At 41.8% G+C, this 27,455-nt stretch overlaps 1 protein-coding gene across 1 annotated transcript; it reads right to left on the reverse strand.

Moving 5' to 3' along the window:
• Positions 1 to 7,467: 7,467 nt before the first annotated feature.
• Positions 7,468 to 27,139, reverse strand: LOC104835538 (merlin-like). The gene is made up of 18 exons (XM_010573567.1): positions 27,095 to 27,139; positions 25,475 to 25,589; positions 23,570 to 23,695; positions 23,081 to 23,203; positions 19,289 to 19,372; positions 18,398 to 18,466; positions 18,108 to 18,190; positions 16,789 to 16,864; positions 16,197 to 16,334; positions 14,369 to 14,443; positions 13,478 to 13,591; positions 12,913 to 13,035; positions 12,126 to 12,343; positions 11,116 to 11,218; positions 10,254 to 10,381; positions 9,496 to 9,646; positions 8,595 to 8,804; positions 7,468 to 7,574 (listed from the first exon to the last, which is right to left on the reverse strand). The coding sequence occupies exons 1-18, from the start codon at positions 27,100 to 27,102 to the stop codon at positions 7,539 to 7,541; spliced, it is 1,980 nt and encodes a 659-aa protein (XP_010571869.1). The 5' UTR covers positions 27,103 to 27,139; the 3' UTR covers positions 7,468 to 7,538.
• Positions 27,140 to 27,455: the final 316 nt, after the last annotated feature.

Raw genomic sequence — 27,455 nt, forward strand, 5'->3', positions numbered from 1 at the left:
AGCTCTTCTGTGCAATTTAGCAGAGCCAGTGGCTCTCGGCTACTGCCTCTGTAGAGATCTGTGCCTGACCACGTGAGTCCATCACTGGGACTTTAAAAAGAAGTTGTCTGACTGCAAGAAGTGATTTCAGTTTTGAGTTTGCAGACACCAACTATTGTTACCTCCTGCACCCAGACGGCAGATTGCATAAGACCCATTTCCATTAAAACAGGCTAAAAATAAAAAATTATCTAAACTCACATAGCTGGGGTTATCTCATAGCAATTGTTTGTCTTTCTTCTCCACTTTTTGCCCTTGATGAGTGAGGCCTTCTGGCAGAGATTTTCACGTGTTAATTATGCCTTGTGTCAAGATATTTCCCTCTAGTGCACGGTTTCTCTCTTTAAATGGTTTTAACCACGTAGATGTCCCTTTCTTCTTCTGCATGAAAGGGTAAGTAATCAATATTGAATGTTTATTTTTAAGCTCTCTTCATCTATTTGCCCCACTCTTTTCAATCTTTCATCTCCAAGTCACTAAACGCTTTCATCACCTAGCTCAAAGTCTTCTGTGTCAGCTCTATCCATCTCTGAGTCAAAAAGATCAGAGCTGAATGTGGCATTCAGAGATCATCCTGCTGATTTCTACAACAACATTATGGCGTTTGGAGAATTAGTTTCTGTCCCATCCTTCACGCACTCCAATATTCTGCTTAATCCTCGGACTTGCAGCACTAAAGATCAACTCTAGAAAATAAGGAGATGTTAAGTCTCATTTTCTAAAAGAAGATGGCATTTAGGGGACCTGAATATCGTTGAAGAGGAATGGAACAGAGACTTCTAAGTCACATGGGCCAAATACTCAGGACGCAAATATCTTTAAAATCTGGCTATAAACTCAAAAACATTACCACAGGCCTTTTTCTTCCCCAAGTAGCTGTAGTTCATTTGACCTTAGAAACAGAAATTAGTATTTCAAATGACTCCTGAGTGAATGTCATCTGCTAGCATGTTGCTCCATCAACTGACTCTGTTAAACGCCAGTCTTCTCCAACCCTGATTAATGTAAATAATCTTGTATTTTGCAGACATATGCCTCCCACTGAACTCCCCTCTCCAGATCGTCAGGCATCGCACAAGATACAACATATTCGCAGTACATCACACAGTATGGGTCCTGACGCACACCAACACTAACCTAATAGCTTCCTTTTATAAGTTCACAGATATTTGCGACGAAGGAAATGCAGTAGATCTCGCTCATCTGGGCTTCAGTAAGACATTTGAAATGGTGCCACATAGTAAATTATTAGCTAAGCCTGAGAAGATGTGACTGGCATACGAAATGTAAAGTGGGTAAAGAGCCGCCTGAAAGGGGCATGGTAATTGCTTCAGCTGAAAGGGGATGTGTTAGACTGAAGGGGGTTTACCAGTACAGTTCCTTGAGTTTTTGCCTCAAAAATTATTCAGCTTAACATTTGCATTAATGATCTTGGCACAAAAAGCAGGAGAATGCAAAGGAAATTTGCTGATGAGGCAAAACGAGATGCTATCATCAATCTAGAAGAGGCCAGGGTATCACACAGAAAGATTATAATGACCTTGAAGACTGGAGTAATGGAGAAAGGATTTGATTCAGCAGTGCAGACCGTACGATCATGCTGCTGGGGACAAGGGATAACAGTAGCAGCCGTTCCAGTTTGGGAGGCTGTCGGCTGGAAATGTCTGGGGCAGGGAAAGACTCGTGATACAGATCACAAGACTGTGACAAGACCCTGGTGTTACACGACACGAGAAGAGTCAAATGCAATGAGCTTGGGTTGAGGGGTTAGGAAACTGAGGGACTGATCTGTGTGAATGCATCAGAGTTGACACCAGGGGTGGAAAAGAGGTGTGGTGGACGCTGTGGGTATAAGGACATATGGCTAGAAACTGGCTGGGAATACAAATAAATGGGAAATTAGATTTCCACATGAAAGTAGTAAGTCTCTCATGCAGGTTTCTGACCCAAGCAGGGCAGATAAAAACCAACCACCACTCAAATGGGTATCAGTCCCACTGTGCAACCAGCATGCTCGAGAAGCCAGCCAGATCAGAGGTGTGATCTTCCTTCTGAATTTGAACTGGTTTGTCTTTACAAGGGCCTGATATTCATAGAGGTGTTTTAGAGTCCTGTTTTAAAAGGCGTCACTAACTGCAACGTTGTTTTGGAATCAAATGCTCTACAAGGCTGTACAAACGCCGTCAGCCTGGGCGGATGGCAGCTGCCTGCTCTCTTATTCCCAGGACAAACACTAGATTCACGTGTTCCCCTCCACAACTGGAGGTGGTTTCAGTGGTTGTGGGGATTTTGGTATGTGATTAACTGCTTCACTCTGGCCTGCTCAGCTCAACCGTTCAGTCTGGAATCACTGAATAATAGCACTTACAAATTTTTCCTCTCTCTGCCCTGAAGGTGCAGGGCTGAGGCAGAGTCTCTCGTAGTGCAGGCAGCTCCATCTCCTAAGCTGACTACTTGCTGCTTCTGCTCCCCAGGAGAGAATTTAGTTTTGCAGTGGCAACCTTTTACCCTTCATATTCCCTGTGTTTACCCATCCCAGATCGCTGTCCTTGCTGCCACATCCCCAGGAACACGGTCACCTTCACCTCAGCACCTAAGCACATCAAATCTCCTTTGGGATCATCAGGGGTTTCTGTTTATCTCTTTTCGGTTTCTCTGTATACTTGGGTCTGATGAGTCCCTCAGAGCTTCCTGTGCTGCCTATCTGCTGAGTCGAAAGGTTTTTATAACGCTATTTTAAATTTTCAGGCTTTTTCTATTGACTTCCTCTTTCTCTGGAATCTCCCTTTTGAATTTACCAGCACCAGACTATTTCTGGGGTCAGCCTGTATCCTTTTCCCCTTGCTCCTTTCAACCACAGGATGGAGGACTGGATCACGCTGTATGCAGGATTATTTAACGGTCCCTCCGGTTCTCTTACTTCTATCCCCCCCAGTCTGTAAACCTCAGCACCCACAGCATCCCCCCACTCTCATGGCCCAGCCACAAAGCTGTCTCTTTGGACGGTTTCTTCCACTTTTCAGCTGAAGGGGACTGATTTTTCCTTCTGTAAATTCTCCAGTGAGAGCACAGAGGTTTATGGCCCAGCAGGTAACGAGCTGTCACATCTTGCCTTTGCTTTTAGGACCAAGCCTGGAGTAATGGCAAGCATTAGCCCTTTACCATCCTTTTAACAGATGGCTCCTTCCTGCAGACTCCATGCCCTAACCCTGCTGGGTGTAATTCAGCAAGACAAAGCCTTCTTCTCCCAGGAGAGGTATGGCTCCTGATTCAAAGTGCTCTGTGGTGTGAAAACTACTTTCTACCCCAGACTAAATGCCTCGATGCAGTCCCAGAGGTGGGCTCCCCTGTGTGCCCAGAGCCCCTCCAAAAAGCAGACCCTGCTATCCCTGAAAATGCCTGGCAGAAAGATGGAGAGGAGTCCAAAGGGTGCAAAGAACCAGAAATAACAACACATAGCTGAGTCTTGCATCTGGGCCTGTCTTTTGCCCATAGAGCTATGTGAAAACAGTTTGACCTGTGATTTTTGCCACCAAGGACTCACCACAGCTGTCCCCACACCAGGACTCTGTCCCCACCAACTCCCCATCACCAAGAGCAGCAGGGTGGGAGCACACGTGCCAGTGGCAAATTAAGGGTGCTAGCCTCGTGCCCCCCACACACACTCCTGAGGTTTGAGCACAAGTGCCAGGGATGCTCTGGGTAGGACACAAGAAGTTGGCAGCCTCCTCCAGCAACAGAGAACAAATATCTTGGGCACAAGAGACAACAATAGACCTTGCTGGCTCAGAGCGCACGAGACCAGAGAGAAGCTAGGTGGTGAAGCAGCGAGATGCAGGGATGACTGCCTGTTTGCAAGGAAAAGGAAGACGCTTGCTTGTGCGTAATTCTGCAAGAGCAGTCCATGAAGGCAGGATGTGAACTCATCATGCTACTGGTGACTGGACTCCTTAACAGCAGCAGTGCAGGGAGGAAAAAGTCAAGATCAGATGACTCAGGGGTCAGCCACATGCACTGTGATGCCCACCTTCCAGGGCAAGGTTAACTCTGGATCCAGGCTAGGTGAATATGAACTAGCTGGTCTTTAAGAGACAGGTCGCTGGAGAGGACATGCTGTCTCTAAGGGCTAAACAGCATTTGCTCACTCCCACAGCTCAGATCAGGAGCACCCTGCCGAGCAAGAACATGCAGTTTCCCATCTAAGGTTTTGAGGGCAGGGAGAGCCCCTTGGGGTTAGAGCAAGTGGTTTTTCAGAGCAACACAGAAAATAGGGCTGGGGACAGTCATCAACTTCTACACAGAAGATCAACAGTCAGTGTCACTCCAGGAACAGACTTCCTCGCTCTCCAGGTGATCTATCAGCATTTCCTCACCACTGCAGTATTTTTTTTTTCCATTTTTTGCTGTTGTCTGAGACCAGAACATTGTGTCTTACCCAGCATGAAAACAAAGGATTAATTTGTTCTTTCCTCCTTGCAGTGACCCTTGCAGACTGTTCTCAGGCCTCTCCCACCCTCTTTAGACTGCACACCACAATTCTTCCACGCTCTGCAAATTTAACAGGCCTATGCTTGTTTCAGATAGCATTAATGAAAATATCACATAGCACCAGACCCATGGGGTCCCACATGCTTCTGGCAGTCATGGATGAAATCCACTCAGAAGGCCATTTTCACAGCCTGATGATGACAATGATGTGTCAGAACTATTATAGGGGTTTTTTTGTAATATGTGGAGCTAGCTCATACCCATGGGACTGAGCTGTTTGTGCAATAATCACTTCTCAGAGCACAGTACTTGCACATTTTGAATCCCCATCAAAAATTATGTCAGGTTAAACTCCAGGAAGAGAATACAAGCAAGCTGAGGCTAGTGTGGGAACATACAAATTGGCAGAGATTCCCAAGGAGCAATGCAGGGTTTCCGAGCCAGGTCTTTCCAAGCTGTTGTAGAGCAGGTCTAAGCTGTGCGGCAGAGCGGCATTGCAGCACCATCTGCTGACTGCTGCTTGCAGGTCTTCACCATCATCAGTTGTGTTGGGCCACGACTGTTCAAAGATTGTGACAGCATCATCAGATAAATACCTCGCTCTTTGGGTAACAAATCTTGCAATTACCGATTAGAACAAGATACCTGTGTTCTCTTCCCTGCTTTGGGAAACACCAGGGCTCATGCTTCTCACACTTTCTTCAGCTGAAACAATCACACAGGCTCCTCAACATAGCTGTAGCTGCCTGTTTTAAGAAGTGGTCAATTCTGCAAGGGAGTATGAACATCAGAACCACCAACATACAAAGTTTAATTGCTGCAAATCTTTATTTAGGTTTTAAGCAAACTAATGCCCGGGTGGCACTTCTCTTTGCAGTGCCCTCCCAGCAACAGCCCAGTACATCTGACTCCATCCGTGGTTGTGCAAGCATTTCTCCAATAGATCCCAGCTCCTATTGCCCCATAGTCTAACCCTGCAAACACCCATACAAGTATGCAGGGACATAGTGCTGCACATAAGCAACACACAGCAAGAGCACCTGCGAGCCAGCAGGCTGAGAACAGCTTGTGCACATAGGCTTCATTTTTAAGCTGGCAGCAGTGCGACCCTATCTTTTTCTTCATTGTGATATCCAGGACCAAGTCCAAAGAAATAAATCAGCCATGCATGTGGAGCAGTTCTCTTCCTCTATGCCCTATATCATGATGCAGCTCAGTTATGACAGCAAAAGGAAGCCCCAGCATATGTGGCAGAACGAGGGTACAAGCTTAACTATCTGTGGCAAGACACAAAATAAAATTAAAAAAAAAATAGGAAACAGGAAAAGAAGAACCAGGGAAATCCCAGCACTCCTCCCCAACCCCAGATCCAAGAATGCCATGTTCAGGATTGTTTTGTACTGTTTTCCTCTAGGACCATTTCCTATCTCACCACTGTCCAAGTTCTGGCCAATGCCACCTACCCAACAATGGGACCTTGACAGCATCTGCCTCTTCAGTCTGACATCTCTGACAGCTTCTCCATCTCAGACACAAGGCTCTTCCCAGGCAGAGCAGACACTATGCACGTAATAGCCAATAGTCTGCAAACATCTCATATCAGACAGAGCTGTGAAGAGAACTGACGCACCCCACCCCCACTGCCAACTGAAGGCAGGAACTACTTGCAAGGCTGAGAAAACGGACAACAGGACACCACTGCAGATCACCATTATGTGCATCTTGCCACCTAACTGTCATGAGTGGCAAAAGTCTGAGAACAGAGCTGGCTACAGATGCTACCCTCACTGTGCTCTCAGTCTGTTGCAGATATGTACAGAGGAGATTTGTGTGTTTGTTCTTAGAACTTGCCTTGTTAACATTGTTGTAATATTGACACAACATTCAGTTCAGTTGTTATTAGCAAGTGGAAATTGAAGCTTTTTATTGAATGTGGGGTTTTTTTAATCTTAGCTTTTAGAACAAGATACTTAACAACATTAATATTCCTTTTTACATTACGTCACACACTCAACTGTGCTACTACGTTAGCTACAGCTGCATATTGTCTGCCTCCCCAGAAGTCCTCAGACTGAAGATTTACTGTAAAACACATACTTAAACACACACAAAATGCAAGTAGGTTTTACTAATGAGGCAGACATTTTGCTGCATACACCTCTCCATCAGAAACAAATCCAACTTTAGCAGACACCAATAGCATCTTTTGTCTTTGTCTCATTTGGAAGCTGTGTTACACAGAACTGGGAAACAAGTTAATGTATGCAAAGTTTGCTGGAGCGGCAAAAGCAACAGAAAGTGCTTGATCTAGTGAGAAACTGTAAAGAGAACAGAAGCTTTGCATTCCAAACAAAGGATTCCCCCAGGAATGAGAGGTATTTGAAGATGTCCACTTCTACATCTGGAATTAAAAGCTGAGATTTCTCACAGAGAAATGCAAATCAATTAGGTGAACCAAGCAATGTTTGGGGAGGAAAAGGAAAATATTTGGCAGGCAAACACTAAAACGTTGAGCAGCTCTGGGGGAGTCATCTCCCATGGACCAAACCAAAAACATAATTAGTCTATTGTGTAGGTAAACACCAAGCTCACGTACAATTTTTTTCTCATCCCAAACATCTCCTGGACACTTGCTGCCTAGCATCCTTTCTACAGAAGTACAGTACCATACTGATAAGTCAGTGTGTAAAAACACCTGGGGGAGGAAGGTTTAGCAAAGTATAAAGTGTTTCTTCAAAAGTGCATAAGTAGTAAACAACACTCCTCTGGGTTTGTACGTTTACCATTGTACCCAAAGACACCAGCCATTTTACACTGGCAATTTTAGCGCTCCCAGCTTGCGTTATCTGCTTGGAAGCTGAATGGCAGCGCTCTAACTATAGCGCCATGTCTCTTAATGCTGATGCCTGTCAGCAGACTGAGCTGCGCAAGTGTCCCTGTATAAATGCATTTTGCAGCAGCCAAAAAGATGGCCACCAGGTTCTACCAGTCTGGTAAGGAAACGAGAGGCTTCAAATGTAGATCACATCCGAGTCATGCTGCTGAACCTACAGGCAAACCAAATAGGAAAAATTAGTTTCACCCTGAACTCCTACTTAAAGCAAAGTAACTCCCTTTGGTCCAGTTCTTCCTTCACCTCTGACTGTAGCCTTTTGCAAGATGCTCTGCAACAGCTTTTTCTTCCTTCTTAAAACAGGCCTATTTGCCTCATGCCAGCTATTTGGATTAGGTTAATCTTAAAAGTTGCTTCTGTTGCTTGCATTAGAAAGAGCTGCTTCCTCATTTGTTGCTACACTCAGTTGCATTCCTTCTAGTTCTAAGCACACAACCCTGCAGATTCAGGTCTTGAATGTTATATACTAGAGCCTCTAACTGACCCTAAAATCCCTCAGTTTTGTTCATATAAAGCAGCAGCAAATACATCAAGCTTTCTTTAGTCCCAATACCTTGCACAATTAGCATTGCCTAGAGAAAGCTGATTTTCTTCCCACTGTTCAAGACCACATGCCCTTACAGTTCTTGAATGCATACTAGGTTCTCCATTCTAGTAAAATTTAAAAGCAGGTCATTTTTTCATAAGACCCAGCTCATTAGCTCTTCAGGACTCTGACAGGGGACACGTTGGAAGAGAATTGAACTGTTGGAAGTCTTGGCATTTACTGGTATCTTACTCCCTGCCCCTTAAAACCAGAAGACAGGCACAGTACATTTTAAGCTCTCTATAGCTGGGAGCACATTCTCATTTCCAAGCCTGGCTGATACAAATAAAATTTAACACAGATCCCCCTACTGCATTCAGGCATCTCCGTTTCATTTACCAAAGCTTGCAGCTTTGCATTACAGCTTAGATCATAAGTGCGAAAAAACAGGTGGCCTCAAGTTATAAACAGTCCCAAATGCTGCACTAATGCAGGGTCTCCAAACCTAAGCAACAGCCATGCATTGACTCATCATTTGAGAGGCTGTGACAGAGCTGGACAAAACACGTCCCTAAAGCCAGACTCTTCACCTTCCTGAACTCTAAACTTTTAGTCAACATTTGGGAATTTACTTACAAATCTGATTACCTTTATAATCTGTTTTCTGGGTCCTGTGCCCACACTGTTGGCAACCAAGGAATCTGCTTGAAAAGATGACTTTTCCACTGGCACTGTGTGTTGAATTTTGTTGGTACAAGGCCAGCTGCTTGTAGTATTTAACAAGTAAGCAGGGAAAGGTCTTTGAAGATTTATATCCAATGAATCTCCAGTTTTGAAGGTTTTCATCCATGATGGGGTCTTTAAAAGAAAAGAACACATGGAAATTTAATGCCCTCTCTATATCAACACTCATTAAGCCAAAAAGAACATCAGATGCGTAGTCAGAAAATAAAGGCCATCTTCTCTCATAATTTTTCCAAGCCTCCCTTCTTTCTCCAAAGCCATTGACTCAGAGCCATTTTTGCTACATGTGGAACAACCTAGAAAGACAAAGCCAGCCCTATTCTTGCACTGGTTCAGGAAGAGGCTGGAGTATTTATATAAATAACACGAAACTTACAACAAAAAATCTGGGTTTAGTTCCTCACTTCCCTAAAAAAAAAATATATACACCAAGACTTTTATGACTTTCAGCAACCACAAAGCACATAAATGAGAATGTGACACAAACTATGAGGAACCACATTTAAACGTGTTAAGTTACAACAATTTAGTTTGCTCCAAGATCTTAAACGAATACTGTGATTTCATAATCTGTAAAATAAGATGATTTTTTTTGCTTATGGTACTGGCATCCCGCCCAGGAAAAACTTCTTAGATTTTGTTTTGACATGAATTTTCCTTGTCTGTGTTCACGCTTTAATATTTTTACTATCAAGGGTACTAAAGCATGTGCCTTGAACTGAAATACAGCAACTACCTTTGGCACACCCACACTATTATTTTATGGTTCATGCTGAAAAAAGTGGCAGGTATTTAGGGTACATACATTTCCTAAGGAGCGATCCAAGGATCCCAGTACTTCATTCCAATGACAGTTAAGCCCAGACTGTTTTTCTTCTAATTTCAAAGCATGAATTTCAGACTTCAGTTCTTTCAGTCGATCTTCAAATTTTCTGCTCTTTTCCAAGTAGTCTAGCCTGTAGTCCACACATTGGGAACAAAAAGCTTATTGGCATGACATAGGTCAAGAACAGGTGTGTGTGGAAGGAGGAACCAGGAAGTTCTTTGTTTCATTTTGGGTTTTTGATAGGCAAAATAAGACTGGCACACGTCAGCCTGACTCCCCTGACCCAGTGAGAAGAGGGTTCACTTCCACCCTTCAGCATTCACACACTTACTAACTTCTTACCAAGCATTTCCTTCCCGACCAAGAGGGGAAAAGCCTCTCCGTGTATTAGATCAACGCAATACCACACTTCAACACTAGAGGGAAACTTCTGTCCTCTAACATGCTGTTACTCCGGCAAAGTACTTGCCCCTGACATAATCTCTCCAGGACAAAAGGGTTCCGGACTCGTCATGGCTTGATGCCACCAGAACACTCTTCCTCTGTGTAAATAACTACTCTTACACAGACATAATCCACACCAGATCAGGGAAAGGCCTCCAGCCATGTGTACAAGTAAGAGGCCATCCTGAGTTGTTAAAAGGATGAACCGTGATTCCCAGAGGTATTTTTTTTTTCCTTTCTGTACTTTCCATGATTAACATTCGCATTTATTTACACCATAAGCATACTGATACCTCTCTCTCTCTATCTCAAAGGACAGTCTCTTGAGGTCAATGTCCTTCAAATCCAGCTTCATGGATCCTTTGTCAAAGTTGGCATCTCTGGTGTCAGCTGGCGAGTATTGCGGGTACTTGACCATGTGCTGAAAGAGGCAACACAAGCTCTGTCAGTAAGATCGGATTGTTCAATTTTGGGTTTATCTCCCCAGCTTCTGCAAGAATGCCATGCTGAGCCATTTCATAAGTTACCCATGGATTCTGAGACACACAGATGCTCCTGCAGCCCTTCCCCTCTACCTGAGTGGCCCCAGATGAACTGCTGACATCCACAACCCACAGATCCAAGGGCAGAGGAGTATCCTGGCTGCAACGTTCTTATCTATTTCAGCCGAGAATGGAAATCCATTCTCAGCAAAACTGGAGCAGAAGAGGAAGCTGGTGCACACAGCCTTAACGCTGCCTTCTCTCTGGAGACAGCCTCATCTGCTTTGCCTAAACACACTCATGGGCAATTTGCATGCCAGTACAACACAGCTGGCTCAGTATAACAACCTCGACAAAGTATTGCCTGACTGACATGGCACAGACTCAGTACTAGGCATAAATGCAGGCAAGACAATCTCTGCACCCTAAGTCCCATCACCAGTCCTGTTTTTAGCTTTTGTCTTGCCTTTCTTATCACCCTGACTCACTGTCCTGAACAAGTACAACTTCCATCCTAGCTACATGGTGTTTAAGCACCAGTTGGTCCAATAGGTGTTTGTCCCCCAGCTGGATGCAGACATGCCACTACTCAGCTTGATGGGGGCTATAAAAACGCAATCAACATCTGACTATCTCTGAAGATGAAGTGGTGCCCAGAAGAGCAGAAACTTACAGGATAATTAAGCCTGGTTATGTCTACGAGTTTCTGTTTTGCTTTCCGTTCAGCCTCTCTGGCTTCATGCAGATCTTGTTTCAGATGCTCTGCTTCCTTGGCTCTGTAAGACAAATATCCTGACATGACTGGTTGATGATTTCCAGTATAAAGCGACACATGGATTTCAGAGCTATGCACCTCACTAGCTTCCAGAGAACAAGATCCATTACTGTGAGGGATTCCTTTACCCAAAGACACTTGTGGTAGGATGGTCACATGGAGAACTAACTGGACACAGCATGACACATGCTTTCAAATACAATCCTGCACAAACTGGCTGAATTAACATGTTTTTCCTACTCCTAATTTCCATGGGCTCAGTTATGACCTGCTGATACAGATTGTCCAGGCTGTCAGAGATCCTCCCTGAGGTAGGGAGAGGTGCAACATATCTGCTCTTTATTTTGGCAAGCTTTTTGGCAGTATCTTAAAACAAGCAAAAGGCCCTTAATAGCAAGGTTAAACATCATCTGTCAACACTGCTCTACTCTGCATCTTCATGCAGCACAGTGTTATGGAACATGGTAACACTTACAGAGTGGTTTATGTTCCACACGAGTTTACCTGGTTTACACCTCTCAAAGATCTGAAAGGGATACAAGACACCATCACTTGGTACTAATGAATGAAAACAGCCTCATAACTCACAGGGTATACAGACTGGTAAATTCGATAGCTAAGTAGCCAGTGCTCTTTTGACAACGCTAAGTAGAAAATGCTTCTGCATTCTGGATCTTTTTAATACAAAACATCTCTAACGCCTTGCACCTGATCCTCTGTAAAATTCTTGACCTGCATCACAACCACTGGTACCAGGTGGAACAAACAAGATGCAAGAAGGCTTAGTCACTCTGAAGTGTTGCTTTGGGAACAACCCTCCCTCATGGGCTTAGCTCTGAGAAAAGCAGCACACACTCCACCCAGGCATCTCACTAGGAACCACACAACCTCACTCAAGCAAGTCTAACCTCCGGTCAGATTCCTTCACCAGCTTCACTGCTATCAGCTCTGCCTCCCGCATCTTTTGCTCCATCAGGCGTTTCTCCTCCTTGGTTTTCAGAGCTGTGATCTCCAGCCTCTGTCGCTCTTGCTCAGCTTCTGCAGCATTCTGGGCCAGCAATTTTGCCTCTTCCTCTGCAATCTGAGCTTTCTCAGCCAGCAACTCTGCTGCTTCCTGGGATCGGAGCTAAGAAACAATTTTTCTTAGTTACCCTGTCTAGCTTCTACAAAATCACCCCTGCAGACAGTCAGGAAGAGGACATCTTTCCCCAAAAGATCAAAGTGATAAGAACATTATTCCTTAAAATAAGAAGTATAGTAAACATAATTGTAGGATCTGGTGTTCCTCCTCTGCTCTGGAATTGCCTAACTTCCTTCCTGCCTCTCACCTCCACAAAGCAAGGAGACACATTTGCTTAGAGTTGGACAAAGACATCAACCAAAAATTGAGTTGGCGCCTTCAGTTGCCAGTGCACCATGCCCCTTTCTCCCAATTTCAGCTCCAGGATTGCTTCCTTTCTTCCCTCTTTGCCTGAAGAAAGCACTATGAACCAAATACAAGGAGCAAATGGTGGTTATGGCAGATCAGTTTTCCCAGGTATTCCAGCATGCCCTCTCCACCAGTGGTCAGAAACTCTCCAGCCTTGCCTGAGCCATGATTCCTGGTATCTCACAGGAGCCATAAGGAAAAAAAAAAGCTTCCAAACCAAGAAAGCCCATCAAGCACAAGAATATTCAGACTAATGTGCTACTCACCAGGGCCTCATTGGCCTGCCTGGCTTCATCTTCCAGCTGGAAAAGACGCCTTTCCAGCTCTTCTTTGGCTCGCTCAGCTTCTTCTCGTAGCTGCTTCTCCCTGGCCAGCCTTTGATTCTCCATCTGGAAATAGAATGAGCAATACCACGTTTGTGGGTTTGCAGAAGAATCTCATCTGGGCCTGAGGCACCACAGCAAATGAATCTAATGAAGAACGGACTGCCCTCTAGCTAGTGGACTGATATTCACCAGAGATGCAATACTAAAGCTGCTTGCACTTTCCAGCACTGAACTCCTCTAACAGGTAATACTGGTTATTTCAGACTGCTGGGAGAGCACTTGGATTGATCGGTTATGTACCCCAAATATTTGCAATCACCTATTCAGTTTCACAAACATCACTTACATCCTCAGATGCTGCATACACACTAGAGCTGTTCCCACATTCAATCCTGCTGCACTTTCTCACCTCCCACACACATATTGATGCAATGCATGGACAGCAAGGGTACCAGCTGGAATAATAATCAGTGTTTTCAACAATAGAGGAGCAGAAAGAATCTACCTTTTTTCTAGCTTTTTCTTCCCTGGCTTGTGCTTTCATTTGCTGGATCTCTATTGAGTCCACTTTTCTTCTCCTCATAAATAGGTCATGGTTTCCAATGCACAACTGCAAAATCTGGATAGGAAAAGCAAAGCAAATGCGATTTTGATGTCCTTGTGTCCCAGCCAGAGGGACAAAGAGCCCCACATTGGCCTCACAGGACAGAAGCCAACAATTCTAACTTCAGCACAAGTGCTGGCAGTTGCTTCCCTTCGAAGAAAATCAGTACCCAGGGCAGGTTCATACCCAGGTACATAATAGTTTAGAAAAGTTCGTAACAGGATGTGGGGTTCCTTGTGTCCTTCATCTCTCTCTGGTTCCATTTTCCTGAATAACAACAGGCAACAGATCTAGGCCAAAAAGATGTAGCTGTGGGAGTGGTCACCTGTGATGGCCCCTCCACAAGCTCATTGAGAAGTGACCCAGCCCCTGTGGTTGTTAGGAAGCAATCAGTGATGATACAATTAGCCAGTTGATTAGGTCTCTTCCTTGTTGCTTCTCCCAAAAAAGGAGAGGCAGTAGCTGATTAAGAACCCACACCAGCCAGCCACACAGGCAGATGCTGCAGTGGCTTTGCACCTTTCCATACGCTATATCCTCCTGTTCCAGCATCTGGAATTCCCTTTGTGATTTGGGCCTTCTTTCACATCTCACTTTCCACCCATCATTTCCCCTTCCCAGAGAGGGCAAACATACGCACCCTGATTCCCAGACAGAACAATCCTCAGGAAAATATGTGCTGCACATCAGTGCTCCCTGGCCTCCCCATAGGTTTTACAAACAATATTTCTCACTCAGATACCAGTCAGTATTACCAGGCTCAGTTGCAAAGAAGGAAAGCAGGACACTTACCAATTTGTTCACTTTGAGTTGAGAGGAAAAGAACTTGAAGACTTCTGCTTTTTTGTCAAGAGGTTTAATAGTTAACTACATAGGCAAAAGAAAAAAAAGAAAGGAAACACAGTAAGAAGGAGGAAAAACAAAGCTGAAACTATTAATACTAATGCAAACTTTAGCTCATCTCCACTTCTCTCCAGGGAAGCAGTGATTTATGCCACAAACATGGAGAGTGATGCAAAAATGTTTTGCTCAAAAGAATCAGAACCAGGGCTGCTGTTACGCAGGTTCCTCATCTGCTTCCATAGCAGACTATGTTAGAAGATAAAGCCTCCCACAGACCCACCCCGGTGCCAGTCTGGGTGGTGGTTTTCACAATAATACCACCTGTGCATTGCAAACTATACTAAGAACACTGGAACATGCACTGGTTATCAGGAAAACAGAATACATTACTAATCCCCAGAAGTAATCATGTTCTTCACATTAGGAAGATGTCGAACACCTCTCTGAATACCAGTCATTGCAAGTGTAAACAAAATGTATTAAGGGCCTGAAGGACTTCTTCTGACTTGGATACTAAGTCCTGGAGCTCTTGCTTTCTCACATTTTCAGTCCTATCTCCCAAGCTGTTTCCAGAGGACATGAAGAGCTTTCATGCTGCCAGGTCAATACACGCTGTTTCAGTTCATATGTTGTGCTCAGTTTGGCTGCGTAACAAAATATGGCTCCATTCTTTAAGATCCTGTTTTCTGTGACTCATGGGTTAGCTAGCACTCTATTCCTACATTTCCTTTACAATGCAATGTATGATTTCAGACCATTGGAGTCACCAAGATCATAACGTCCTACAGCTTGTTTCACTTCATAGGTAACAACTGGTTGAATGTATTGCCTTGCGAGGAACAGGGCTGTGACTGTGTCACTGAATATAATGGAGCTTTAATAAAGGGCTGCCCAATTTCCCAACAATAGGGAGTTAAAGCAGCTTATTTGCAGACAAGAGGGGAAGTTTAGTGTCATGCAAGGACCAAAAACCTCCTGTAGGCTCCTTGCCCGATTTAATGTAGGCACGTTTAACTCTGGACAGCAAATCCCATCCTCAATGTTTTTCAAAAGATCCACAGAAAATGGAACAGGCTGTGCTGTCCTTTGGCTGACAAATTCCAGGTATTCCAGTACCAATGTAGTTTTTCTAGTTTTGTTTTTCTGATTATAGCCTTCCACATAGCCACATGATTTGTAATGAGACTAAATTTAACCCACTCCCACTGTACTTTCTACAAGTAGAAGATGGGCCCTGAAATCACAACGAAATTGCAGTGGTAGGGTTGGGCTGAAGACTGAAATCATGCACTGACAAACTGGCAGAATTCAGGCAGAGAAACATGTGTTGTCTCCCTGCATGTCTCCTCTTGCTTCTGTGCTTCAAACCTCATGTCCAAGGACACCTTCTGCATGTGAAAGTGGCATTAAGTCTTTACAGATCATCCAATTCCTGCTGAGATAACTGAAGAAGCTAGTCACAGTGGCATTCATAATATCTACCTTTTTCAGAGATCAACACACTTGTTTTGCAAAGGACAAGCAGCAGGGAAGGAACCAGAATAGAGGGCTCCACAGTTTTGGAGAGCTCAGAGCAGCCTCTGGCTCCTAGGGGAACCAAGGTTATCCAGCGCATCTGAAAGGCAGGTCTGTTATTTTTATTTCTGTAACAAAGCTTCCTAGGATTTTCCCCTTCTCCCCCAAATTATTTAAACAGAGACAGCTTTCAGCCTGTTCCAAGAATCCCAGTCCACACCCATTCCCATATAAAAAGAATAATATATCAAAGCCATCATACCTCTTTCTCACTATAGGAAATGTTTCTGATAGCACTCCACTCAAATGACTTATTTGGAGAGAACCTGTTATTAATGCTGTAGATATGAATACCTTTGGCATCAACTCCAAGTAGGAGATCTGTATGGTTTTTATTTTGCTAAAAAACAATAGATATCAGTAAATGCAATTTATGGTGACATTAAACAACCACAGACAAGAACCACAGTTATTCCAATACATTTATATTTATCTGTACTTTTATGAAATTGATGTTTCCACAAAATATTAGGAACATTGTCACTGCTAGCTAATAAACCCAGTCCTCTAGGTTGACTATAGCAGCTTAAACTTTTAGTCTATTTCTCCTTCTTCCTATTACATACGCAGAGCTACTCAAGACCTTTGTCAGATTGTAAAACATTAACCTTAACTGTTTTATTCACCTGCTCATTTAGCAGGCAAGTAAACCAAGTCAGGACAATCAGTACACAGCCCACCAACAGCACAGAAAAGCAGAAATCAGGAGTCCCAGTTCCAAACTCCCTGAAGGATTTTAAAAGGGCAGAACCATCATCTACAGCAATTGAAAACTGCTAAAATAAAACACTTACAGCAATTGGAAAATAATTGACACCATACATTTCCAAGTCTTGAGCAATTTTCAGGTAGTTCATCTCAGCTTCATCCCTAGAGAATAAGGCCGTGATTATACTTGGAGATTCCTTTCCAACCTATCTCTCCTAGCTGACCTTACATTTCCCACTTAAAGAACTGGTAATCTGGTCCTTTGTACTTTCTTTAATTTTGCCATCTTACTCTCAACAATAAAAAAAGGATAATAAGAACAGCATCTACAGAATAAAGACAGTGAAGCTGTACCTATTTTGAACCATGTACAGTGTATTCTTTATTAAAATTCAAGTCCAGTCTTATCCTTGTGTTAGTTTTGCCACTCCATCATTATTATGTCTTGGAGACCTACCCTACCATTGTTTTCCATGACATGACAATATTTCCTCAGGAAAGAGAGTTCATTGAGAAATGAGTCCTGAACAAATTCTAAACAGAGCTTTGGGCAGAGGCCAAAGAAGGGTAAGAATCTCTCCACCCACCGTTCTTCTCCCTTCAAGGTGAGGCATCAATAAGTCTTGAGAAAAATATTCAGTAAAAATAGTGCTAAGAAGCATCTAGAACAGCCAAAGAGAAATTGAACCGCAATATTAGGAAAGGCTGCCTCTGGGTGCCAACAGCTTCTACTTCTTGTTTAATTGAATTTCCAGCCATGCTAAATGTCTTGAAGTAGCTGAATGTCCACATGGACAAGCACTAAAACTCAGTCCTGGAACTATGATGCCATGTCTTTACTCTTTTGGTTCCTTGCCAAGTATGCTGACATACTTTTGAACCATGATTTTCACAAGGTATAAAATATATCAGATTTATTGTTTTTATTCTAGGAGGAGACTGGTATGATATGGCTCTAGAAAGGCAGCTGCTGCATAGGGCAGACACACCAGCAACTCCAGGTAGCTAATGGCCTTAAATGAAAAGGCTAAACTCTCAGCACTAACTGCAAATTCAACACAAGTCAAACTTTCTGCAGGAACTTCTCTACTGGCATACATGGACTCTAACGAGACAGGACTCCTGTTTTAGATATGTTAGGTCATGAAGCTCTGCAAGAGCCCTCAGCTTCTTTGCTCACTTCAAAGCAAGTCCAGTTTACAAGCACTTGGAGTCCTACACAAGACACTTTTTACCCCAGATGAGTCGGTGTTTCTAACCTTAGTTATAAATTAACCTATTAACATCACAGCTTGGAAACCAGTGTTTCTTTGCTTACTCTACAAAAGCCAAACTTCACTGAAGACAGCAAACAACCAGTTACTGAAATGTATGGGATTTCCAAAGAATGAAATTATTTCAATACCTGGCAATACCCCTGTGCTCAGCATACCAAGCAGTAATCTTTTCTTCCCACATCTCTGCTGTCAGCTGATACTGCCTGAGGACCTACAGAGAAAGGAAGGAGTTTGGTTTCCTTTGAAGATACAAATACATGTGCTGCCTCTCCCAAACATGAACGCAGCAATGCAGTTCACAGCTCGGTCACTTTGCCAAGTTCAGGGCAAACAGTTTCTAGTGCTCTGGTTAATCCCACAGCAGTACCTGTGTTGCAAAGAGTAGATCCAAAGATTTGATTTTATACAGAATACTTACCCTTTTGGGTAAAAGTTCATCATGGGCTAGAAAGCCTGGCTCATGAAAGTTTGGGTCATAGTCACCATACTGTCCCAAAAAAAAGAAAAGAAACTTCAGTTTGTTAGATGCAGAGTGCTGAAGAACTTCTTGCTTGCATAGTTTGATGCAATCACTTGAGACAATTTTGGTTTGGTTCTCCTGTATACAGGGTAACACGTAATAAACAGGCTCCCCTCATCGAACTGTCCATGGAAGTTACTTCCAGCCTTTGTGCTATGCACATGGCTCCAATACAGCCACTAAGGTGGCCTATAACCTTAGGCTTCAGTCCTAGCCTGCAGCTCTCAGTAACTGCAGATATGAAGGAATCTCCCATGATTTCATACCCTCCTTTGAACTACAGGCTATGTTCTGGAGTATAAGCTCCCCTACTCCTACAGCCTACTGCATATAAGCTGGGCTGCTGCAGAGGGCCAGCATTGCTAAGAATTTGTGTTCACCTCCTGCCATTGTATAAGTTTGGCTCTTGGTGATATGAAGTGAACTGTGTTCTGAGAGATACTAAAAAAACATCATGTCCTTCCACTGTGACCTCTGGTATAAGCACCTGCTGTATCCATGGACATTTTTTTAAAACAGGAAATAATTCTAGCTGGCAGAATGATTACATTAACATGTTAGGTCCAAAGAAATCCCCAAAGTTGCAAAAGCATAGTAGATAATACCAAAATCCTTGTAGTGGCATCTAAATCTTGTTTTTCTAGCTGCGCTTGTACCTACCAGGATGACCTACTTCTTTAATAGCAAATTTTGACACTGCTGTGTTTTACATACCACCATGTATATGTGTTGGTTAAAAAAAAAAAAACAAAACCAAAATCAATAAAAAAGAGCACTTCTATGACAAACCTTGGCCTGAACAGCATAAGAAGCCAGTAAAACTGTTGCTTCTGGAGAACAATAGATCTCCTCATCCAGTATTTGTTTCTTAACCTAAATAAAGAGAAAAAGGGAGCAAGTTAAAGAAGCTCAAAGCCAGGACTTAATGTCAGGCTTGAAATGAAACTAGACATGCCCAGACTATAACTTGGCACCAAACATCACCGTTATGAGTTAACAGCAACAATCAGATGGCATTCAGAAACACAGGAAGCCTTTACTTAGCATCACATTTAATGAAAAAAAACCCCAACTTTTGAAAGTTAGTGTCTTAATTCTAAGTTCATAGAAATGTCAGTCAGCTATATCCACACATTTATATAAGAAGTCCTGAAAAAGAATGTGTTATAAAACATGAATTTTATTGTCTGCACTTCATTCCCTTTAACAATTCTTCTTTTTCTTCCTTTCTTTGGAAAAGTTACCTTTACAACATGTAAAACAAAATTTTATGTTGCAAGGGACCTCTGCAGGTCATCTAGTCAAAGCAGGTCCAACAAGACCAGATTGCTCAGGGCTGTACAGCTGACTAATATTGCCAGGGACAGAGACATACTGAAAACCGTAACAGTATGTTCTCAAGCTTTCCAGAATGAGAGAATAAAGGAGACCCCACAAAGGGAAGCTGACTAATAGAGAACTTAATTCATTCAATTACAGTGGTCTAAGCACAATAAAAACATAGGGGCTTAAAAATAAAAGCCCAGTATAAACGGTAAAGGGTCTTTTAACATTCTTTTCATTTTAATAATTTATGGTGCTACCAAGATCAGAGGCATAATAGTTTGTAGGATGTTGCTTGATTTTAAATCAGTTGGGTAATTTTTACTTGAAAACCTAAAGACAGAAGGGGAAATTAATCTTCACAAATCCTCCTCTCAGGTGTAATGTATTTAGCCTACTAACAAGCACAAGACAAGAAAATTTTGCATAATACACAGTCTTAAACATTTCCAAAAAGAAAAATTACTTGAGATAGCAGTGAGCTACCTTCACAAATACACTTTGGCACTGTAGGTACTGTGAACTGAAATGAACCATCATGAAAGTTTTTCTTTTAAATTTAGTCTCTGGTGAGCACAATATATGAACCTGAGTTATCGTACAGGGAAAATTCTTTCTAAGCTGTTAAAATAGAAAGAATGAAAAGACTGAAAAGACTTTTCTTCCAAATTGGAAAGCTCCAGCTTTCATACTCCATGGTGCAAATCATACATTTCAGAACTTAGAACAACTTAAGATAAATCCCCCATAAGTGTCTGGGGGTTTTTTCCTGATCAGTTCTTACAAGGACATTGTTGTATTTCTTTATGAATGAGCAAATAACCTAATCTTTACACAGACAATATTTAGCTTTAGTCATTTACATTTATTCACACATCTTGCAAAAAGCTGTTATGCCACATTAATTTGCAAAGGTTGAATAGTCAGTAGAGCCGAAATCTGTAGGCATCCAGATGTCCGTACATGTTTTTCCTATTAGCATCCAGGTGTGATCTTAAGTTCTTATAGTCAGGAAACTTTGCAAGTTCAAATTTGTTTCAGTCTTGTTTTTCTATTTTGGAATGAAAAGAATTTGCTAATTGCATATCTGCTAGTCAAGGCAGGTTCAAGGAGAAAAGAAAAGCAAAAAAAAATCAGGATTAGAAGACTAGGAAAAGAGTTCTGCCTGTCTCATCCCTTTCCAAAATTAGTTTAAGAAACAAATTGCCAAGTGGTTAAGGGTTCTGGATTAAGCTCTAGTTAGTATATTAGCCCTTGGAACAACAGCATTTTCCCATTACTTCATTAACACATCCTCCTCAGGGAACAAGTGTATTTACTGTGTTTGTTTACAGATTCAGACTGAATTTATTCTATACACCCCATCTACCTGCACAGACACATACTGCTAAAAGCTACCAGAATAAAGCAACACACCACAAGGCTGTAACTTGCAGAGGACTCCACAGCAACTCAGGAGAGAAGCTGGATGTCACAGACATTGAAACGAACAGCTGAACAACAAGTGACCATCCAAAACTCAATGCTCCTATACCTATTGTTACAGCTATGGCCTCTTGCTGCAGCTATGGAGCCACAGCATGGCTTTTTCTGGCTGATACATCTTTATTTTGGTAACAAAGCACTGTACTCCAAGAAATTGCTGCTTCACTTACTTTTTAATGGAGCCAAGAAAACCCTAACAATTTCTGGGACAAAAGAAAACCAAGTGGCAAATAAGAAAGCTGCCTCTGCAAAGCTACTAGCACCAATGCATGTGTGGGGTTAACTTTATTCCTTTTACTGGCTTCCATCTCATGGAAATTTGTAAATCTGGAAGAACCACCATGGTGTACAGACCAAGCTGTGTTCACACAGCTAACAACTCTGCTCTTGAGCACATTACTACTATCCTGCAACTCCTCAGTAGCTACCCCTATGGCAGAGCTGGAATGGGTTCTGTTATCTGTAATGAAGATTTGTCAGGGCTGGGGATTTATTCTGCTAGCATGAGTAGCAGGTACCCAGTTCAATGGGGTAGGAAAGACAACTCCAACTGGCTAATTTGACTGGCAGAAGTCAGTGTGTGCAAGTCTGGACATTTCAGAATACCACCAAGGGAAGAGCATTTCTCATCCAGGGCTTATCAGACAACATGATGCCTCCAGACTTTGTCTTTGAAAGGATCACACATTGTGGTGAATCTTCTGTTTGAGTCGTAGCTGTCTATGCTGCTCCACTCCTTTTGAAACTTGCTAGATGAACAAACCTATATTTCAGAATAGCTATCAAATTCTATGATCTTTTTTCCCTACAATCCAAAAAGAAGATTTAAGAAGAATAGGTTAGGGAGTTCTTGTTTTCTAGTGATTGTGCCTTCTACAGTCACACACAAAAGACCTCCCGGTAACCACCTGGACTATTTTTAGGAACTCACAACTTTTAGTTCCAGGGATAGGCTGTAGTCACAGGTCTTGCTCCATCTGCAGCTGATATGGGTGAAGCAGCTTATTGTCCCCAACTGCTTATCACCATTCCTTCCCTCTTCTCCACCTTTACAACTGCCACTGTAATTGCTTGTGTAGTCACTCCTCCACACAGTGTGTACATCTAATAACAGGTCTCTTCTAATTCTGCTCATTTTGAAAGAGCTAGGTTAGGGAATGGTTACACAAGAGATTACACCAGCAGGTCCAAGACAACAATGACAAGGAGCTGTTGAGACTCTCTTCATCCAACTTAACTGCAGCCAGAGCAGACCAGATGACAGTCCTCAAAATAACTTCTGAAGCTGATAAAAATGATTGCTTCACTTTATACTTCTCAGCACTGACCAGTTAGGGCAAAAGCCTCACAGTTCTTCAAGCAGTGCCAGCCTTGCATGGATTTTTATTTTTTTTTTAATACCTACTATAGGAGCAAAACAAGTCTGGAATAGCCAGATGTGGAATTATCACCCAAACTGCTAGGTGTAAAAGTTATTTTACATGAAGCTACAGGTCTCAGCAATTTGACTCCCATTCCTAGCACAAACAGTAAGAGGAGCCATCAAGAGAACAAAAACCTGCAGAAGGCAAACAGCATTCACCTTACCAGTACACAAACCACAGCAGTCAGGAGACATGTTTGTATTTCATAAATATGACCTTTACAGAGACACTGATACAGCTGAAGCCAGCAGAACCATTCTGAGACTAACAGCTGCCAACAAGATCAAAGACAATACAAAAGGACTGGTGTAAATATAGAAGGAATTAATGGTTAAAAACTGTTCCTGACCTGAAGGAAGAATAAATGCTGGGTAATTTCCTGTAATAGTTCCTCTTCTACCTTCTCTGGGTAGAATTTAGCCAAAAAATGAAAGCTAATGGGATCTTCTTTGGGGATTTCTTGATCTAAAACCTGTTTACAGATAAAATAAAAGCAGGGACAAAAAATAGTACATAAATGTCTCAAAATAATATTCCAGAGGAAAATCAGAAAGCAGCCAATAATCCACTTAAAACAGCCTTTCCATATTTTAGAAGGAAGGGCAATGCTGAGTTTTAATCTAATAGCAATCAGTGCATATAGCGGTGATTGGTGTGTGTGATACTTTAGGCCAAATGTGACAGAAGCAATCAGACAAATAACACAATGAACTTTAGTCTTAAAAAAATGATACCACCTAAAATTGAGTTGTCATGTAACACATTCCTTTAGCTCCTGTACTAAAAAAGTAAATCTTTTTATAAGTACAAAATTACTGTGATTCTTTGTTTTCTATACCTTTTTGTCCATCTTTAACCAGGTGCACATTCCTTTTATTGTGTACTGCAAGCCAAAGAACCAAGTCTCCCTTAAACCAAGTGCTCGGCACACCAAGTCAAACAAGTCCTTTCCCTTCCACTTCATCTAAAAGAGAAAAAGAAAATTAATAAAAACAGGTATGTCTTGCATGAATTTGCTACAATTTTGGCAAAGAAACTAGGCTACCATTTGCCTTCCTCCTATGAACTCTTATTTCACCTTTAGCTTTTCAATGAAATATGCCCACTGCTGTCTACAGCATAGGTGAAATAGTTACAATGCTCTACCTCCTCTTCCTCTCCTCCAGAGGAATATTCACAGAGCAGCTGTAGTCATTTAACCACAGCATCAAGCACTTTATGAGCACACAGAACGATGATTGTACTATTGATTTCCTAGGACACAGCAAGGCTTTACCAATATTTGTAAAAATCTTATTCAATAGTTTATACAAATTGGAGAGACTGAAAGAAGGCCAGGGGAAATCAAAGGAGTGTCAGGGCACAGTGCAGAAATGCCAGACAATGAAAGCAAATCCATCTTTCACATACCTCACCTATTTCAGTGGCACCAAGCCAAGCCTTTTTGCTACTCTGATTTAAATGAACAGGAGCCTGTCTTCTAGAGTAATTTAGGAGCCTGGCTCCATAGAGAGCAAACTTTGATTAAAGGTCCCAAAATTCACACACATATGATGCCTCATTTTTTCACTGAAGAGGCTGCACATCTGTTTCTTCTATTGGCTACATGTTAAAAAGATGATTTTGTCTAATTGCATGGGTCAGCCACTAAAAACTTAATGGCAAAAAAAATTAAATTTTAGGCAATATTTGGATGGAAAGCAGGAAATCATCCCAGCAAAAGAGCAATATTTTGGAAAAAGAGAAAGATAGCAAAGGAAAGAATACATTAAGCTGGATTTGTTAACAAAGACTCTGATCTCTAAATCAAATTTTCCAAATCCTTTATTTTCACAACTCTGCCTGCAAATATTCTAGATCAGTAAGTCACAGAAGTGCACTGCTTCTGACTAATCTATTCTGTCTCTGAAGGACCTAGTAAATTAAATACTAAATGCCCCACAAGACAGTCAAGTCTCTCATTAGAATTGCCAGTCCCATTGGACCTCAGTTTTCTAACTCAAAATAACTGTATGTCTTTTTTTTTGCCTTTGCTGGATGATTAGGAATTAATCAGGCATAGTTCTGTCTCCTCAATAGTGCAGACCAATTCATTTAGCAGTTGACCACTTGCTATATTTGTTTTCTTGCATATTTTTCTGCAGTCATGATTTCTCTATCCAATTTACTAGATAGCTGTAACAGAAGAAAAGTTAGCTTTTTCACTTGGTCATTTTTCTCTTCTGCCCAAAGATACAAAACAGCCACTGTAGTTAAAGAAATAAACTGGTGTTTACAAATGGCAAATTTTAAGAGAATGTTCCAGATGAACTGAGCACAAAAGTACCATTTTATAAATTATTTTATAAGCAACATCTTAGGACCAGCTCTGACCAGACTGCTTTATCCAAGCTGGCAGTGTCTTAAAGAGTTGCGTCACTTACAAAAAAAATAATTTTGTGGAGAAGTAGGTATACATACAAACAAGCCCTGCATCATGTGCTGGAATGCTTATAAAAGAAAGCAAGCCTACTGCTAATTTAGCAATGTCACAAATGGATTTCATGGAAACAGCTTTAAATTCTGAATAGTCAGAGTTGTTTAACGGAAGAATGCATCTGAGACTATGTAATCCACTGTTTATAAAAATAACAGTTCAGTTTTAAGACCATCCATGAACTGATAATCTGAACTTTTAAAATTTATGTTTTGCTAATACAAAGGTTAGTTTCCATCTTTCTAGCATTCTGCTGAGGACCCTTACCTCACAGCTGAACTCCATTTCAGCATCCACTGTTATAATTTTTACTTTAAAAGTCTTCGGTTGTTTCTTCTTCAGGCCTCGGATGGACATATTTTTTAGTTTATGATAGCCACACCTGAAATTGAACATGGGTTACATTTAGGGCTGGAAATTCAGTAACATTTTCTTGGCTAGATTCCAAAGTAAGATGAGTCCAAACTTGCAGAACAAAATCACCTTTAAATATGCATTTTTGTGTCCAAGACAGTAAGAAAGGAAGTTGAGACAAAAAATTTAGTTTGACCTTTAAATTTAGTTTGCTCCTTAAAATAAATTGCTCCAAAATGTCATTCCTGTCTTTCCTCAGACCTTGGCAAACATTGGGTTCCTACAGTACTAGAAAGAACATCATTCAGACCTTATATTGCAAGATCCTGGGGCCTGCCTCTCACTACGGCTGAGGACATCTAGGGAACCTCCAATCCAGCCCTCGTGCTCCGTACAATCACCCACATCCATGCTATTCAGCAGTCTCTTGCAACAAAACTCTGCAACAGATGGATGTTTACAGTTTCATAAAAGTGATACCTGGCTTTTGAATAATGCCAACAGAATTATGACATTGCTCATCCCTTTCACATATCCAAGCAAAATTCCCTTTCTCAAAGGTCTCTGCAGCATGTACCAACACCAAATGCATCAGTGGAAGCTCCACTTGTAAAACACACAGTAGAGTGCTACATCATGTAGCAAAACCTTACGATATTAAACCCAACTCAATCCTTTTCCATCAGTTATGGCTCCTTGAGCAACTAACCTATTGAGTTTCTTTACAACATAAGATCTTAACTCCCTGAAATGATACAAATCCCAAGAACATATGCAGTGAAATTAAGCCAAATTTACCATGTTCTCTTGGGCATACCAGCTCACAATGATGAAAGTTATTGAGAACAGAAATTTTCCCAGTGGAGTTCTTGTGAAATGAATTTATTTTGCAGAAGCCTACAGAAAATTCCTTCACAAATCTTCTATTCTAAATGCAGTTGACTGCATGCCATCAAGAAAATTGAGGATACATGTGCTATTTCCACAGCCACAAGGATTTTGTAGATACCATTCAAACCAAATGTTGAAAGTTGGGGTTAAATGATAGTGTGAATCTGCACTATGCAGTTCTTGGATGTTTATTTCTGAGCACAGGAAATCAGCCTGTAAAGTTTTCTTCTTCTTTTTACTTACTTTATAAAAATAACAGCTCAGCTTGCACAACCTAGTTAGTATCTGTGAATTATATAGGTCAAGAAGAGACAAGGGCATTCTTGGTTTCCTACAACATAAGACTATTACAGTGTGGCAGACTTCCAATCTCTCCTTAAGGAATTCCAAAATAAAGTTCTAGTTTCAACTGAAAAGTTCCATTTGTCTGTACCTTCCAGGATTTTATAAAATATCTTGTCCTCTTCTTTGCTTCTGCTGAGCTCTAAATTGGCTTGCAAATGTATCAATTATTTTCCACTTACTTTGTACATGCCCCTCATTCAAAAATTTCAAGTAGCTAAACAGGAGATAAAATGTATATGGAAGTTTTTCTTTTCAAAGTGTAGGGAAGTTGAGGCAGAGAACAGATGAGTTAGTTACCAAATCATATGGACATCAACAGCAGAGTTGAGAACAAGTACTTGAGACAACTCAGAGTGGGGAAGAAAAGCTCAAGAGGAAATTGATCTTTCTGACACCACCAAGACCAGTTGAGGAGTCCTCTCGCTCCAGTTGGCTCTGGTAAAGCTTCTGCTGAAGTCTTGTTCAGTTTGGGGCAACACACTTCAGGAAAGATAACGGGGTAACTGGAGAGAATCCAAAGGAGAGATCCAAGGGCTAGAAAATATTCTGTGGCAAAATGAAAGTACTGGTTAGTGCAGAGAAGGGACAAGTGTGGTGAGACATTATAATGTCTGCTCTTCGTGACCACAATGGTTAGGACAAGGAATAATGGGCTTAA

The sequence above is a fragment of the Haliaeetus leucocephalus genome, unplaced genomic scaffold (genome assembly GCF_000737465.1).
Source record: "Haliaeetus leucocephalus isolate CR32 unplaced genomic scaffold, Haliaeetus_leucocephalus-4.0 Scaffold395, whole genome shotgun sequence".
Classification (NCBI taxonomy): Eukaryota; Metazoa; Chordata; class Aves; order Accipitriformes; family Accipitridae; genus Haliaeetus; species Haliaeetus leucocephalus.

Excerpts from the sequence above, each read along its gene's own strand:
- LOC104835538 (XM_010573567.1), bottom strand. Across the intron at positions 14,444-16,196 it reads TTTCCTATAGTGAGAAAGAG|TTAACTATTAAACCTCTTGA; the intron begins GTATGATGGCTT and ends TTGCCTATGTAG. Across the intron at positions 9,647-10,253 it reads TTTGAGATAGAGAGAGAGAG|GCTAGACTACTTGGAAAAGA; the intron begins GTATCAGTATGC and ends TGTGGACTACAG.